The sequence below is a fragment of the Hakea prostrata genome, chromosome 2 (assembly GCF_041222555.1).
Source record: "Hakea prostrata isolate BN-2017 chromosome 2, UWA_Hpros_2, whole genome shotgun sequence".
In the NCBI taxonomy this organism is placed as follows: Eukaryota; Viridiplantae; Streptophyta; class Magnoliopsida; order Proteales; family Proteaceae; genus Hakea; species Hakea prostrata.
In genome coordinates, this window is record NC_142601.1 from 66,292,004 (window position 1) to 66,308,336 (window position 16,333).

General features: G+C 36.9%; 2 protein-coding genes across 2 annotated transcripts; both read left to right on the forward strand.

Moving 5' to 3' along the window:
* Window positions 1-483: 483 nt before the first annotated feature.
* Window positions 484-11,171, forward strand: LOC149025767 (Haloacid dehalogenase-like hydrolase (HAD) superfamily protein). The gene is made up of 11 exons (XM_089145975.1): window positions 484-799; window positions 3,164-3,213; window positions 3,342-3,405; window positions 3,740-3,788; window positions 4,290-4,358; window positions 5,321-5,382; window positions 6,801-6,881; window positions 7,813-7,967; window positions 8,070-8,154; window positions 9,956-10,099; window positions 10,849-11,171. Exons 1-11 carry the CDS (start codon window positions 561-563, stop codon window positions 10,949-10,951), a joined length of 1,101 nt encoding a protein of 366 aa, XP_089002101.1. The 5' UTR covers window positions 484-560; the 3' UTR covers window positions 10,952-11,171.
* Window positions 11,172-11,413: 242 nt separating this feature from the next.
* On the forward strand, window positions 11,414-16,303 carry TRM10 (tRNA (guanine(9)-N1)-methyltransferase-like protein). The gene is made up of 4 exons (XM_089145976.1): window positions 11,414-12,338; window positions 13,498-14,033; window positions 14,938-15,297; window positions 15,981-16,303. Exons 2-4 carry the CDS (start codon window positions 13,554-13,556, stop codon window positions 16,191-16,193), a joined length of 1,053 nt encoding a protein of 350 aa, XP_089002102.1. The 5' UTR covers window positions 11,414-12,338; window positions 13,498-13,553; the 3' UTR covers window positions 16,194-16,303.
* The last annotated feature ends 30 nt before the right edge of the window (window positions 16,304-16,333 follow it).

The window sequence follows — 16,333 nt, forward strand, 5'->3', positions numbered from 1 at the left end:
ATCAACGACCCAAGAAGAGACTCATTCTTGTAGGATTGAAAATCCAGAGATGGGTTTTTTTCATGGGAGATCCAACATCCAAGAACCTAAGTTTATAAATTTCAAATATATCTATAAAAGTAAAATAAAAAAGATTAATTTACACTTAAGTCCATACGCAATCGTTAGATTTATTGATATACATGTGGCAAAATCATAAGTGGCAGTGGCAGCAGCCGCTGTAAATAAAAATCCAGGAACGAGTGAATAAGACTCAACAATGGTAAATAAGTCTTTTTCTATTTTAAAACGAGGGTTAGATTATTGGTTTCCTTCTGATCTTGTTGTCATAAAACCGGACCAGCTAACGAACCGGACGAATAACCCACAATAAGACCAACTGATACCCCTATCCAACGAGGCAATAACCTGTTCCATGCAACAAAATAAAATAATATTAAAGTATATAATTCGGGTTTCGACTTTCGAAACCACAAACGGAATGTGAAAGAAAACACCTCATTTTTGCTTCAGTTACATCCGAGCTCTCCTCTCTCTCTCGCTCTCTGATCTCTGCAACTATGGAGTCTGCCTCTTGCTCGATTCTTTACACTCTTAATTTTTCGGGCAACCGAACTCTTGAACTGAAGAAATCCTTTCTTCATTCCATCCCGTCCTTTGCTTCTACTTCCCGGAGGAATTTCAGATATTGCGGCAAAAGCCTGCAGTTCAATCGAGTTCTTGCTTCGAACTCATTCTCTGAGCCTCTTGCTGAGAATCCATCTCAAGAACAACTCGCTGTCATTCTTGAAGTGGAAGGGTGAGTTTTATGTTTGGCTTGCTTGATATCCATTTTGATTTATGGTTTAGTTAGTTCTTTGCATCTCGACTGTTTCTGGCGTCAGTCTTCCCTTTATATTGTTTTCTTTTTGTTCTGCAATTAATTTACTGCTATTTACTTCTGCTTATTTGTCCAATTATCCGAGAATCAACCTCTCGCGGAGTAGATGGATTTTGCCTTTAAAATTTTTTTATTTTTATTTTTTATTATTATTTTTTTTTTACGATTAGTTTTCCAATTACTTAATTTATTCTTGAATGCTTATTGGTCCTTGTCAACCTCGATTGCGAAATAACTTGAAATCTTGGCCAGTAGATTTAGTCAGAGCCTGAATTTAGAATGATTTGAATAACTATCGCATCTATTCTACTTCAAAATAGAGAAATCTTACTTTCCTGGATGAGGTTGACCTGGATTTAGAATGATTTGACAGTTCTTATGTTAGGTTTTTTTATTAAAATCTATATTATCTATATATTAAGTTTCAAAATTAGTCTTTGCATTTCTTTTATTTAATTGTTTTGTTTGTGTGTGGGACCCATGAGGTAAGGGTGGTAATGAGGCACCATGTGTAAAGGAGGCACTTCATGACCTTGGTTATGAGACTCTTCATGACATTGGTCATGGGTCTTAAAGGTCTTGAAGTTCTAACTCTTGACATTCATTTCTCATTTCAACTTCATGACCATTCATGGCCATTACCATGAGTGGGGTTAAGGTCTTTGAATGGATTCAATCCTATTCATTCCAAAGAAGTGAATATGAGAGTTACTTCTCCAAGTAATGGGGAGGTTAGGTCAAGGGGTTTTATTCACATTAGTGGAGGAGGGACAAGCCATTGATTCTCCCCCTTGTGAGGAGGTATGGTTTAGGCCTATATAAACCCAACTCTTTCCTTGCATGTGGTGTGCAATTGAGACACTCTTCACTCTGACATTATTTGTGTTACTAAGTTAATTTCTTTATTTGAATTTGTCTAAGTGTTGTGCTCTAGCTTTTGGCTCCTTGAAGGGACTAGAAGAACTACCTTATCTTCTAGTTGGAGGTTGCTTTATTTTGGAGGTGGTGGTGCGAAGAACCCTTGGTAGTAGGGTGCATCAATTACCTTAAAGGCAACACTCAAGGTGTGACTCAACCTCATCGATTGGTGGTTCGTTCGGTTGCAACTTCAAGTTCTCCGGATTTGCTAAAGATCTTCATCTCTCAATTGTATTGCAATTTCATTTTTGTGTGTTTGAAGAATTTGTAATGCAATTACCCCAACATCTTAAGTTTTGAGTTATCTAATCCAACAATTCAAACGTATTCCTGGATGCGATTGGCTGTTGACTGAACACATTGTGTAATTCTTTGGTTCTTTAACTACAAAGATGGAAATGTTGATTTAAGTGCAGATTACCTGCCCTTAATTGAAATGAAAAATATAATTGAAGTAGAACTAAAGTTGATTGACCTAGTCTGAACTCTAGAATGTGCGAGGTGAAGGTAAAATGTAACTCAGTCTCATGACTGGGCATTTACATTCCCATTAAATATCTCTCTCATAGGCTTTTTTATAAAGGTGAGCTAGAAGCCGACAGAAGATGTAAATAGACACTATACATGGCAAAGATTGGATAAAAAAAGAACATAAAAGTACATTTATTGCTCATAGGTATGTATAAAGAGTTATAAATGATAGTTACTGAATCATACTTAGATATAGCTGGGAATCCATCTTGTCTGGTTGCACAAATGGAAAATACATGTAAGTTATAAATTTTCTTTTGTTTATTTTGGATGTGGACTTCTCCTCCCCTAACTTGGACTTTTCGTTAAATCATATCATTCAAGTAAAATCGGTTGTTGCTGATCTCCCAAAGAAGAAAAGTGGCATGTTAATATCTATCAAGTCCTTTATTAAAGATTTTTTGCTGGGACTTGTTAAATGCTGCTCATTTCATATTGCACGAAAGTGCTAAAACAATCCACTTGGACAAGGTTTGAAGAGATCATCCCTGTTGCAAGTTTGTCTCAACTTGAATCTGGAGATTCTGATGATTGGTCAAAATGGCTGATCTATTACCAACTCAAGCAATGGATGGAGATCAGACTCAAAGAGATCCTAAGATACCACTCCTTGTCTCGTTGTTTGGTGTGTATGGATAATGAGAATAGATATTTTGATAGCTTTGTGGGATTGCTTTTGTCTGTTGAGCCCTCCTACATTATCTTTGTCATAGATGACAGAGTGGCTTAGACTAAAATATTCTTCTGTTGTAATTTATTTTTTATTTCAAAAATATATAGGTGATGTTGGATCATTGTGTTGGTTTTTTTTTCTTACTCATTTCCCTTTTTCAGTGTCCTTATGGATGTATATCGCTTGGGCAACCGTCAAGCCTTCAATGTAGGTGCGCATCGTGTGACACAAATGAGCTAAGGACCAGAAGTTTCTTGTTACTTCATATATGGCATGTCATTTGGTGCTTATCAATGATCTGCTAATAGCACTATGCTACTTTCCTCTTGATGTCATCAGCATTTCAAAAACTTGGGCTGGACTGTGCAAATTGGACTGAACCAATTTACTTAGACCTTTTACGGTGAGCTTACTGAACCTTCATGGTCTTGTCAGTATCATTGTTACATCTGCTGGAGGTTCTGCCATACCACAAGTCCTTAGTTGATTAAACTTATTTACGGGCTGATTATGATATTATAGATGACATAGTGCCGTCTTTGTGTAACATATTTCTGTAACTCTGTTTAGCAATGGAGTCATATTTGTAGATTTTCAGTTATGTGATTTTCTCAGATATGATATTTCTTATGTCAGAGACATCATTTAACAGTTCAATTTTTAAGTCTTTGAATTTTGGGGCCTTGCTTTGCCCTTCTGTTTTAGAGCCTTATAACGAGCTCACAGTTGATTTGCAGGAAGTCTAGCGGTGATGAGGAAATGATGTTGGCCTTGTATTTTAACAGGGTAAATAATTTTCTTGTTTTGATGAATAAAACATCATTATTGAAACTTCAGATGGGGTATCTTTCTCTCAGAGATATTGGTATTGGTGTCTGCCAATACTGATCTGGAATCTGGATTGGCTGGGTATTGGTCAATTGTACTCTACTTTCCATTTAAAATTGTTTTTCTTTTATTGGCCTTGGCTGATGCTAACCGGATATACCAATACCTCAATCCATGCTCCCCCCCCCCCCAAAAAAAAAAAAAAAAACCCAGTTCAGAAAATGATTCTCTAACTTTTCATTTAAAGTTGATTTATTTTATTTTATTTTTTATGATGTTATCCTTGATCCTATTCCAATACCCATTTAAAATTGGCCTTGACTGATACCAATAATGATCTGGCTGATCTGATAACAATATCTCAATCTGTGGTCTTTCTCTGTTCAGAGAGAATCATTCCAGTTTTTTTACCAACTCTGAGTAGTTTCATTAATATGTTGTTTTTACTATCTATTGCAGATTGGTTGGCCTACTTCGTTGCCCACCAGTGAGAAGGAAACATTTATGAAAAGTGTTTTGAGGGAAAAGGTGCTAATTTGTTCCCTACTAATAATAAGTAAATAGTTGTCAAAATTGTTCTGCTGGAATAAAGTAGTTGGTTAATTTGTTTTGTACAAGACTCACTTCTTGGAAGTTCCTTCTTGAGTAAATACATTCTTCCTTGTGTATGTTTATACCTCGGAGCAAATTGAACAGTGTCAACTGTGCTGCTTCGAGTGAAGTAATTCTACTCACTGCAACCCTGGAAACTTCAAGTATGAATTTCCAGTAAGTTTGCATCGTGATTTTCCTATATGGTGTCGATTTGACAGTTCATATGGAATGATTTACCATTTAGATTATTTTCTGGTTTCATATGGTGTGATTTTATTTGGCAGAAAGCTAATTTTAAAAAACATAATGAGCTCCCTTGCTTTCTATTTTTGTCATTATTAAAATTATTTGGATCAAGTTGGTGGACCGTATGGTGATTGCAGATGCTACTGGTCCAGTCCTTACATATAGATTTCACGAACTTAGTTGCTATATATTATGTAGTTCTGTGTAACTGGATAAAGAAGCTCTCTGCATTTCTTTTTGCAACCTTTGAGGAGACTGATGAATTGGTTTTATATTTTACAGTTTTATATTTGATCTTCTCTTATTAGGGGGTTGGCCTTGGTGCAGTAGTTGGTGGCCACAGTCGTAGCCTGAAGTCAAGGCATCAAAACATATGGTGCAGATGCCTTCAGCAGCAGTTAAGGCTGCATAGGAATGCAATAGCCTTAACCCCAGCCTCTCAGCAAAAACTACTAGGCTGTATAGGAAAATTGCCCCCCGGACTTTAGTTGTGTGAAAGCCTTTGGCACCGAGTTTGCTGTTTTTTATTTGATTTTCTCTAATTCATGAGCATGTGCATATGGTGTTTGCTTACCTTATATGTTTGTATACGTAGATTTGATGGTGCCAATTATTGAATTGCGGGTTTCTTTCTTTTTTTGGGTGGACAGAAGAATGCATTGGAAGAGTTTGTGACAGCGAAAAGTTTGCCTTTACGACCTGGAATTGAAGAGTAAGTCTTTTAATTATTTTCTTGCAGTATCTCATCTTCTAGGGTACAAGTTCTAACTCTCTTGGCTGGATATCTACTTTGTAAATTATATTCTATAAACCGTCGACAGTAGTATACTCTTGGTTTCTAGAGTGTGCTTTACTGCAGTTTGCTACAGATTCTATATTTGCTCCTCATAGAGGTAATGTGGTGATTCCCCGTTTTATCTGAAATTTCCTTTTTCAGTTTTCGCTACCTTTTTGAAAAGTTTGATTACTAGTAAAACAGTTTTTGCCTTTGTTGGATATCATTTGATTCACTATATTGGATTCATCTTTTGAATACTAGTACACTTACACGTGCATATGCACGAGTAGCCATATACGATGGTATATAGAAATATCAGACAGTTGAGAGGATTAACATATCTCTATATATGGCATGGGTAATTATTTTAAAAAAAATGGTAATTAATTAGTTTTCAGATTTGTGTAGAGAATTACTAATAGATCTCATATACTTTGTCTACAAAGTTTGAACATTTGATAAAACTTGTCAAAATTAAGTTGGGTCAGCTCTCAACTAGATAAACCCATTCCAAGTAATGCTCATAGGTGACCATTAGTTATTAGGTTGTTGGATGTATTATGAAGGCAAATAATATTTCAAATTATATAATGTGAAGTACTAAATACAAGTGAATTAAGTGAACACAATAAAATGTTTAAAATTGTGATGTTTATAGAAATACTAGTCACGTGAGGCATTTTAAGAGTACTTCATTTCTTTTTTCTTTTTTTCCTAGTAATTTTGTACTACTTTGTTCATACATCATGCTTAAGTTATAATTGTGGAACAAAGTTGTATTGAAATGGTATTAAGTTAATATGATAAGAGGATTTTTTAGTGTTTATTGATATTCTAATTTTGGTTAAAAAATTATATATACATATAGTATTTTTTTCCCCCTCTTCTATAGTAGTGGGCAAGTAACTTCTCTCCTACAATTGAGAGGAGGGGAGAGAATAACTAATTAGTTAAATTAAACACTATGATAATAAATGAAAAAAATATTTATGTAATACAAAAATTAATTAATATAGAACACAGAAAATGATTATCAAGTAATTATGTATTATTGAACATGGGATGGCAATTAATATTGATTACTATTATATTGTGAAATAAAATTACAGTTTTGGGTATTATTTATTATTCTATACAAATCAAATGATTAAGGACTTTTAAGGAAATAGAAATGTAGCCATTTCTCTTGAGTTCATGTTTTTATAATAGTAGTATGATAGTATGTGTATTCCTACTGATTAATCTTTAAAATGATGGGAGATTCATCTAGTTCAATCTTTTTATTTGTATACAGTAAATTTCGTTATTTACTGCCATCCATTTCTTATCTGATTGACATTCTTTATTTGTAGTTTTATTGATGATGCACTTCAGCAAGGTATACCTGTGGTAATTGTAACGACTTACAGCAGAAGTTGTGATCAAATGGCCAGGTTTTTCTTTCAGACTTCAACTCCAAGTTAGAACCTTATTATGTAGGTTTTGATTGTTTAGATTGAACATATGCAGATTTTTTTATATTTTTATATCCACATGGTGTTATGTTTACTGTCTATAGGCAGAAAAAAAGTAAGTGGAGGGAGACGGGGAGAATACCACATCCGTGATCCATCCACAGTTGTCCTGGTGCCAAGATTAGCCATGGCAGTTGCCACCTACATGATGCCTTGGTGAGGCTAACGTGGCCCAAGGCAAGCGCCTTATGTTGTGTCCCAACCATATTTCTAAGTAATTTTCATCAGATTTAGGTCTTGTCTTCCACCCTGTTTCTACCAGGCCACAAAATCAAGTAATGCCAAGTTCCTGGCAAGTTAGTGTTTTTTCCCATCTTGATTCTGGAGTGGGTTTCATTGGCCATATGGCCAAGATAGTCCTGAAACATGGCATTCACCATGCCTTCTAAAACAATGGAAACATTGATTTACAAATTCAAATCCAGTGGTGCTTTCCTGCAGGTTGGTAAGCTATGCCTTTATGGAATAGTTGAGCTTTTTATCCTGAAGTCAAGACTGACAGCTTTTTAGTTTCTCTTGAATGTAGCCTTCTTCCTTTCATTGTGAAGGCTTTTAAAATGAGTTTCTAAACCCAATCCCTTAGGCTTCTAGAATTCCAGTGCCTTGTGTTCCGAGGTGGCCCAGTCAGCACGTTGGCACTATGCATCCATCCTGATTTAAAGAGCAGCATAGAGGCCATCAATTTATCAGCCAAGACTTGGACTTTTTCCCAATCACTGGGCCTTTATTCACTTCGGCTTCGTCTCATAGTTGCTGTCTGAGTTTTCTTTGAGTCTTACCATGTTTTTATAAATTTTCATATATAACATGGAAAAAACTTAATTCCTTCTATTTTATTGTACACTGTTAGGTCCATAATTGAAAAACTTGGTCATGATAGAGTTTCAAAGATAAAGACTGTTGGAAAGGAAGAAGTGGAACAAAGTCTTTATGGTCAACTTGTGTATGGTGAATGTTTTAATTCTGGTATGGATGAGCAACTAGCAAAGGAAGCAACTAAAGCAGGTAAGTATTGATCCTTTTTTTTCTTGCATTTTGTTCAAGTGGGAAAGTATTACCGTACAGCGAGATTTTGTACTAAGGTTTGTACCTGTTGTTCTGGAGCAGTCTCTGCTGAGAAGCAAAGGATCGCTGAGGAGGTTGCTTCAGTGCTGAAACTGAAAGTTGAGATTGACACCACTTCATCTGAAAGGTCTGTTCATTTTTCGTTAAGTTCGGAAGGTTTTTTCGTTAAACAATATAGATATATTTGATTCTTGTTGCCTCCTTGTTTACGTGTATTTTAGATGATTGAGGAAAGCATAAGAAGCATCTTTTAGTGGATGTGGTAGGGAAAGCATTGCTAGCTCACTTTTGAGGCAGTGAGGTGATGCCATTTGAGTTTCATTGGAAAAGTTCATTTAATTTGAACTACTTCTATTCTTGGCCAGCATCTTGTGAAGAATGAAGCAACATTTTTGTCCAATTTATTTATAATTCAATATGCAGGACAGCACACTTTTTTTTTTTTTGGGGGGGGGGGGGGACACCCTGCCGCCCTCTTTTCCCTCACCTCTCCTCTCTCCTCCACCTCCCAAAAAATATAAAATAACAAAAAGGGGAAAAAGAAAAAAAAAAATAGATGTTTAGTTTTTCTTGTATCTACGTATCTCCCTCTTATAAAAATGGTTCCACATTTTTCTCTTTAAACAAATTCCAGAATGTAAACTTTATGGGTCCCTCTTTTCTTTCATTCATGATCCTACCTCTATTAAGTTCTTCCCCTCATTCTTTGGTCAAGAAGAAACAGAAAACCTAATTTCTTTCCTGTTATATAACCCCCTGTGAGCATATCTGTGTCTAAACAGAGTATGGCATGGAGAGCCAATATCATCATGATTGTTCCTGGGCGTTGGCATACTCACTATTTTGGTAGTCTTAAATTTTTCAAAACTTTCTTATCATGGGCTAATCTCATTTTAGGTGAACTTGACAAGTGAGCAGGCAAGACTTAGGGTCTATCTGTTCACAAAATCTAACCTGCCTTTTGTCATGGCACATGGAAAATATATTGGATCAACCGAATGCTTAGGATCCACTATTCAGTGCATTTTTAGCTGTCCCTGTAGTCACACAATTTTCTGGACACATTCTGATAACTTCCATCTGAAACCACTCCTAAGTTTAGAAAGCAGAATTCTATCATTTTTCTGATTTTACTTTGCAGTATCTGACACCTTACCCCAATTTCAGAATATGTCGTTGTCTTAGTGCCAATTTTTAACTGAAAAATGAGAAGTCAAAAATGGAGATAGAGTTTGGAAGCAATTGGTGGGGAACATTTTGGGTTTCCGAAGACTTTACCTTTGGATCTTTTTGTGAATCTCTTTTGTATATGCTGTAGCATATCTTATAAAGGAAGATCTCTTTTGTTGGCAATACATAGAAAAAGAAATAATTTTGATGGATTCTCTATCATCATCTTGGCCACCAGATAGCCTGCAATGCTCCAAGTCTGGAACTTGCTTGCTTCCCAATATAATGCCCAGTCTTCGCATCATAGTACCCTGGCCATCCATCCTTCGAGATCCGATGCTCCACCAAATCTATGGCTCCCTTGGCGACCTGAGGCCTACCGCTCTTGATGCATGCTGCTGTCAACAGCCATAATAGTACAACATCAACAACAGGAAGTTATATCAGTGAGGAGTCTATAGAGGGTTCTTTCCATTTTTTGTACAGGGGTGGGATGTTCCAATAATCTGTTTCCCATGGTATTCATGCATAACTTTTAGCATAATATATGACTGTTTTCCTTTTTTTAATGTGCACAGACTGTATTATTGAAAAGAAAGATAAAGCTTCTGCATCTGATATGTCAAATTGTCAATTAGTTGGATACCTGAATACAGAGATCCTTCCATTATTGTTAACCAATGAAGTTGCTAGATTTTCAATTTTTAATTTTTGGAGTCACGAGAACTGAGAATCCTCTTTCTTTGTGCTTTATTCAGCATTCGAGATATTGTGGCAACATTGCGTGCAGCAGCAGAAAATGCAGGGTTGCCTGTCCAAAATTGCGTGCTTATTGCAGGAAGTCAATCTGGGGTAATGGGAGCTGAGCGAATAGGCATGCCCTGCGTTGTCCTTCGCAGTAGGTTGGTCCTTGTTCTTGAATCTTTTCCTTGTTCTTGAATCTTTTAATCATGCCTTAATTTAAACTTTGCCTAAGGCCCTGTTTTAGAAGGGTCTAATTGTTTCACTGTTTTTTTGCCACTTGGATGGATTACTTGGCAATTCTGCCACTATTTAGAGATTATATGATCTTGATTAGCCACGCGTCAAATTTGAGAGCTTAATTTAGTCAAATAGCCAGTTGTATATTCTCATGCATGCTTTTGACTAATGGGCCTGGGAGTTTGGATGTGAGAATGGGAGACCGGCTGAGTGGCTTTGCTTTCTGTTTATTATCTCATGCCTTTACTGGAACTCTTCCTCTGTCCTGAATTTTTAAAGCTCCGCTAGTGCACTGGGAAAACTTGCTTGGGCTGGAATTTGAAATGTGAACTTGAAACCTATGGGTCTCCACCATGGGGCAGATTTGTAGTGCTGCTTTATTAAGGCTACCCAAGTGGACTATCTAGAAAACGTATCAACAATAACACCAAATCTTGAGATTTGCTAGGATCATTTATCACTCTGAAGAAAGGTGTTCAGTGAATGAACAGTGAATGATTGAACCCAAATCAAGCGTTATTACATATTTTGCTGTAATCCTTTCATGTCTAAATAATTACGTCATGTAGCCCTTTTCCAACTCGTTTATCATCAATTGATGTATTCTTCAAAGGTCTCATATTTGATTCTCTTCTAACTTAGTTGTTTGATTTAATTGTTGTTCCTATAGCTTGACTTCAAGAGCTGAGTTTCCTTCGGCGAAGGCTATAATGGATGGGTTTGGAGGGGCAGACCTTACAATCTCGAAGCTACTCAATAAAAGATGGTTGTGACTTCTATGTTGTAAATCCTTTCTGAAATGTCACTTTTTTTCTGCTGTAGAATATGATTCAATTTCGAATCCCCTAAGAAGATGATTGACAAAGACAAGTTGTCTACCATTTGTTCACATTTTGAAAATTTTTGGTTCAGTTCACATGTTCTCTGCACAGTAAGCACCAACTGATTTGCATTCTTATCATCGTAAAACACTGTCACAGTAATCAAATGTTGCTGCTGTTGTTGCCAACCATCAGTGGAAGGTTAATGGAATAGGGAGGCTCGTGGAATCATCTTTGTTTCAATGGGTTGGCTTTCACTCACAGGGCTCTATCGGACAGGCCACCTGTTTTCTCCTTGTTTCTCCTGATAATAATGGAAAATGCTTCACCTTCAATTTTATTCTTCATAATCTAGTCTTTTAAATTTGCTGGCTTGTGAAATTTCCTTTCCAAGGGATTCAAGATTCCTGATGGGTAAATGGAAATACAACATTTTTCTTTCCAAATTTAGAGGATGAAATCATTCTTGCGAAATCAGTTCTGGAATCTCCATGCCTTTTCAGAGTTTCTGAAGTGTTTGTTAGCATTATAAGGACTAAAGAAAGTCTTATTTCCTACCGTCATGGGATGATTCGGTTGATAAAGCCCAACACTTCACGAATCAGGAGTAAGAGGTGAAGAATTTGAATCTCCTCGCCACCCGCCAGGATGATTTCTCTCCCATATTTTCACCTTGGAATTTGAAATTTCTAGATTTGATTTTGAGAGAGTATCATTTTATATCAAGTGTTTTATCCTATTGATCAGTACATTTTGGGGTTGCCTTTTACAAAAGAGTGAGACATGTTAATATGTATCGTATCGATTTTATCCAATAGGCGGTTATTGGAGGGTACCTACCCTATTTGCTCCAGGTTTCCACTGTTGCCGATCTTTCCGATTCCGACCAATTCGATTATTTGTTCCGGGTTCTGAAACCCTAATAACTCGGCTATCATGCTGTACCTGGTATCCTTGATCCGATTCTCGTGTTTCGGTTTTCGAAACCCGTTGTCCATAGATTCATTGAAGAGAATAGTTTTGGCTTTGGCCACGCTGCCGTCACAGCGTCATAGTTCTTAGATTCCCTTCATTTGTCCTTTCACAGTTCTTAAAACCCCTTATTTCCCTCTCTGTCTCAACTCCGTAACTCCGTATAGAAGGTTACTGATTCCTCACTTCCTCAAACAGCCGCGAAGCTCAGGTCTTGGATTTCCAATAGTATATGATTTTTTCGTGCTCGAGTTCAACCTGACGACGCTTAGTTCATTCTTCCAACCAACGAATACCTCTCTTTATTGCAAATGCAAGGTGTCGATCACTTCTGACCGTTCTTTCATCAATATAAACGAAAGAAAGAGTAAGTTTTTTCTTTCTATTTTGTTCTGATTCCTCAGTCATGTTTGTGGGTTCTTCATCATTTCACCATACGCGAAGCTAAACTATCATTAATCGTGTTGATTCTATCACTTTATGTTAATTAGATTGAGAGAGAGGAATTGTTAGTTATAATGTTATCGGTATTCTCGTCTACTTGTATCCGACTTCTGTATGTCGTTTCGAGAGAGAGATAGAGAGAGAGAGGCAGGCAGAAAATCTTTGCTGTTCTTACTCCGTTACTTCGACTGTGACCAAATCACCACCCATTAGTTATAATGCTATCTGTATTCTCGTACATTTATAATGAAATTTTGTAAAATGCGAAGAACATTATCTATATTTAAGGAGCCTCCAGTCTTTTTGCCTGAAATTAGTACTACGCATAATAATTGCTAATCGAGGATACAATTTCTAATGTTATGCGGTGAGACCTAAAATTGCCATTTGTTTTTCAATGCCCAAAACCTCCACTTCAAATACTTTAATTATCAATGTTCGACACATTTGGTTTTTTTCACTTTTAGTGTGGTTTTTCCTCCCTTTCTTAAATTTGATTTCTCACTTTTAGTGTGGTTCCCCCCCCCCCCCCCCTTCTTAAATTTGATTTCCATGGACTGCTGGTGTTATATAGTGGTTACATACAAAGGGTGGAGTGAAGGATAAAGCATAGGTGCCTTATTTAGGGCTCATTTTTTTAAATGTGGGGATTCCTCCTTTGGAAGATAATGAGAAACTGCCTGCCCATTTGGACCCATTATCTTCTTTATGTAGGGCTCCTATGACAAACGTTTTTCATGAAATCAGTAAATAGCAGTCATTCAGATGACATTTTATCATTCACTTAATTTTCCATTTGGATCTATTATTTACTTTATCTGTATTGGTATTTGGTCTCTGTGATTTAGAGTGAAACTAAGTCTACTATTTACATCATATTTCCCTCCTCCCCCCCCCCCCCTCCCCCCCCCCCCCCCCCCCCCCCCCCCCCCCCGGCTCTTTCCTTTTTGAAAGAAATAATATTCCTGAACCCTTTTCAGGATCAGAAAACACTCATCAATCATGGTGGCTAAGATTGCTTTTGACTTGTAAAATGTTGTACTGAAATTTACTCAAGCCCTTACACTACTTTGATTTTGCAGAAGAAGCTTCAGTTTTCTACCGAAGGTCATTGCAAATCTTCCAATCATTATCAGTGATGGAACCAGTCCAAAGTGACCAAAAGATCCTTGACAACTCAACCAATGATGATTTACATCCTCCTGTCCTGTCAAAACCAGACCAGAGTGACCAAAAGATCCTTGACAACTCAACCAATGACGATTCACATCCTCCTGTCCTGTCCAAAAACGCCCAAAAGAAGCTTCTGAAGCAGCAGAGATTTGAAGCAAATAAGGCAAGGAAGAAAGCTGCCATTAAAGAGCAAAAGCAAAAGAAAGCAGTGGAAAAGCGTCGAGAATGGGACGAGAAATTAGCAGGTTTATCTGAAGATGAGAAAGCGAAATTGATAGAGTCCCGAATTGAGCTCAGGAGGGAGAGAATGGAAAAAGTATTGGAGGAAAGGGGGAAAAAGATTGAAAGACTTACTAGAGCCAAAGAAGAAGGCCAGAAGATCATTATTGATCTTGAATTCTCCGATCTTATGACACCTACTGAGATTCACAGTCTTGTGCAACAGGTATTGTTTCTTCCTTTGACATTATTTATAAGATAATAATCTTTCCTCCTTATAGGGTAAATGGAGTGAGTTGCCCTGTTTATTTCCAGCTAAATTTGAAATACCAGTGAACATACTTGAGGTCATACATGTATTTGTGGTTATGGAAAGGGTGTGAAGACAATATTTATTACTTAAGTAGTTAAGTGGTATTACGTTCATGATTTACTCCATTAGTTGGCCATCCCTACACATGTACCTCCAGATTTGATGGTTTCAGATTTACTTGCCGTACAGTGCCTGTGAACTTTCACAGTTTCATTTATGTTGTAGTGGGATTAGTGTTCATGGGATTGTAGGATTATGTGATTTGCAAAATTCTGCTGGAAATGACACTTTCTGCCTGTCGTAAGATGGGTGTCATAGCATATAAGGATTAGTGGAGGTTTTGGGGAAAAAAAAAAAAAAAAAAAATACACCCGCCCCCCGGCCCCCAACCCTCTCATCCCATCTTTCTTCTATATCCCCAAAGGTTCTGGTTCAGCACCACCTCTTGGTTATTTGGTGGTGATAACCTAAATCATAGAGGGCTTCTGTCATCTTCTTTCTTCTCTGAGGTTTGCGATTTCATGACCTGAGGAAGTAACTTTTTGGTGTTTGATCCCATGTTTTGATTTCATCCCTAGTACCTTTTTCTTAAAGAAAAACCATTTCCCATCTTACTATGACATGAATAACTTCTAACTTTTTAACCCAAAAAAAAAACTTCTTCTTTCTTGTTTCTTTAGAATAACTACAGTGGGCATTTTGTTTTATGACCCAAATGAATGTTGCAGTTTCTACCATTTACTGACTTGTGAATAAATATGAAATTTAAGGTAATCTCATCATAAATGTGTTGTTAATTGTCTGTTGGAACTTGCAGATTATGTATTGCTATGCAGTAAATGGGAAATCTTCTTTGCCAGGTCATCTTTGGTTGACTGGATGCAGGGGAGAAATAGAGACACAGTTGCAAAGGCTCCCAGGATTTGACAAGTGGACAATTGAGAAGGAGAGCAGATCATATGTTGAAGCTCTGCAAGATCAGAAGGATAATTTAGTCTATCTTACAGCCGATTCAGAAACTGTGCTTGATGAACTTGACTCAAATAAAATATACATTATTGGTGGCTTGGTGGATCGAAATAGGTGGAAAGGACTGACCAGGAAAAAAGCAGAGGAGCAGGGCATCCAAACTGCGAAGCTTCCTATTGGAAATTACTTGAAGATGTTGAGTTCTCAGGTGCTGTTCCTAATAATTTTTCTTTGTTAAATTATGTGATGTTCCTAATGTTGGAATCTTATTGGCTAGGATTTATGCTTTGGCTACAGTTTTTTATGCATATCTTAGATTTTAGACTTGGCTCAACTAAGCCTAAGCACATCTTGGCATCATATACACAATCATGCCCTGCATACTCATTTTTGAGGTGCGTCTGCTCTTTCTGCTTTCTACTTTCTAATGGCCCATCTCTAGAATATTTTAGAGGAAAATTTTTTTTGGCTCTAATGTATATCCAGTGATTTAATTATTCTTCCACTTTGATCAACCATCAAAGACAACCATTAAAATTTTTAAATGGTTTACTGAATTCATGAGGTTCTGCTCAAGCTGATCAGACTGAAGTCTGCTCCTCCAAACTAGATGTGTGTGACGGTTAGCATTGACCATCTGATGCTTTTTTCTGTCTGCTAAACAGTGTCATAGTATGTTGACGGTCATTAAATCGAATCAGTTTTCACATTGGACATAGATAACTAGGAATAAAGTCCACAGGGACATGTTCTTGCATGCCGTCATAAAAATTTTCCCTTGGAAAAACTGAAATACATGCCTAGGTGATGGTGGCCTTCTATTATTTATTTATCTCTTTTTGGATATTATTTCCTTGAATAACCAACCACTGATGAACTTGAGTGAAGCAGGTGCTGACGGTGAACCAAGTTGTTGAGATACTGCTGAAATTCTTGGAAACAAGAGATTGGAAGATGGCTTTCTTCCAGGTGATTCCCCAGAGAAAAAGAAATGAATCTGAAGCAGAAGTTGAAGAAGGTAACGGTGAGGAGGATGATTCTGGTGAGAGAAAAAAGAAGTGTATTGAGCAATCCTCCATTGAAGATGGGAATTTATCTCCTTGATACTGTATGGAACTAAACCCAAATTAGGGGAGGGATATTTTGTTCAGCAGGAAGAGTTGTAACCAAATGGATTCAGTCTTGCAGTTCTTCATTATATAATTATGGCTTTCTGAAAATCCTTTTTAATCCCTATTTTAGAT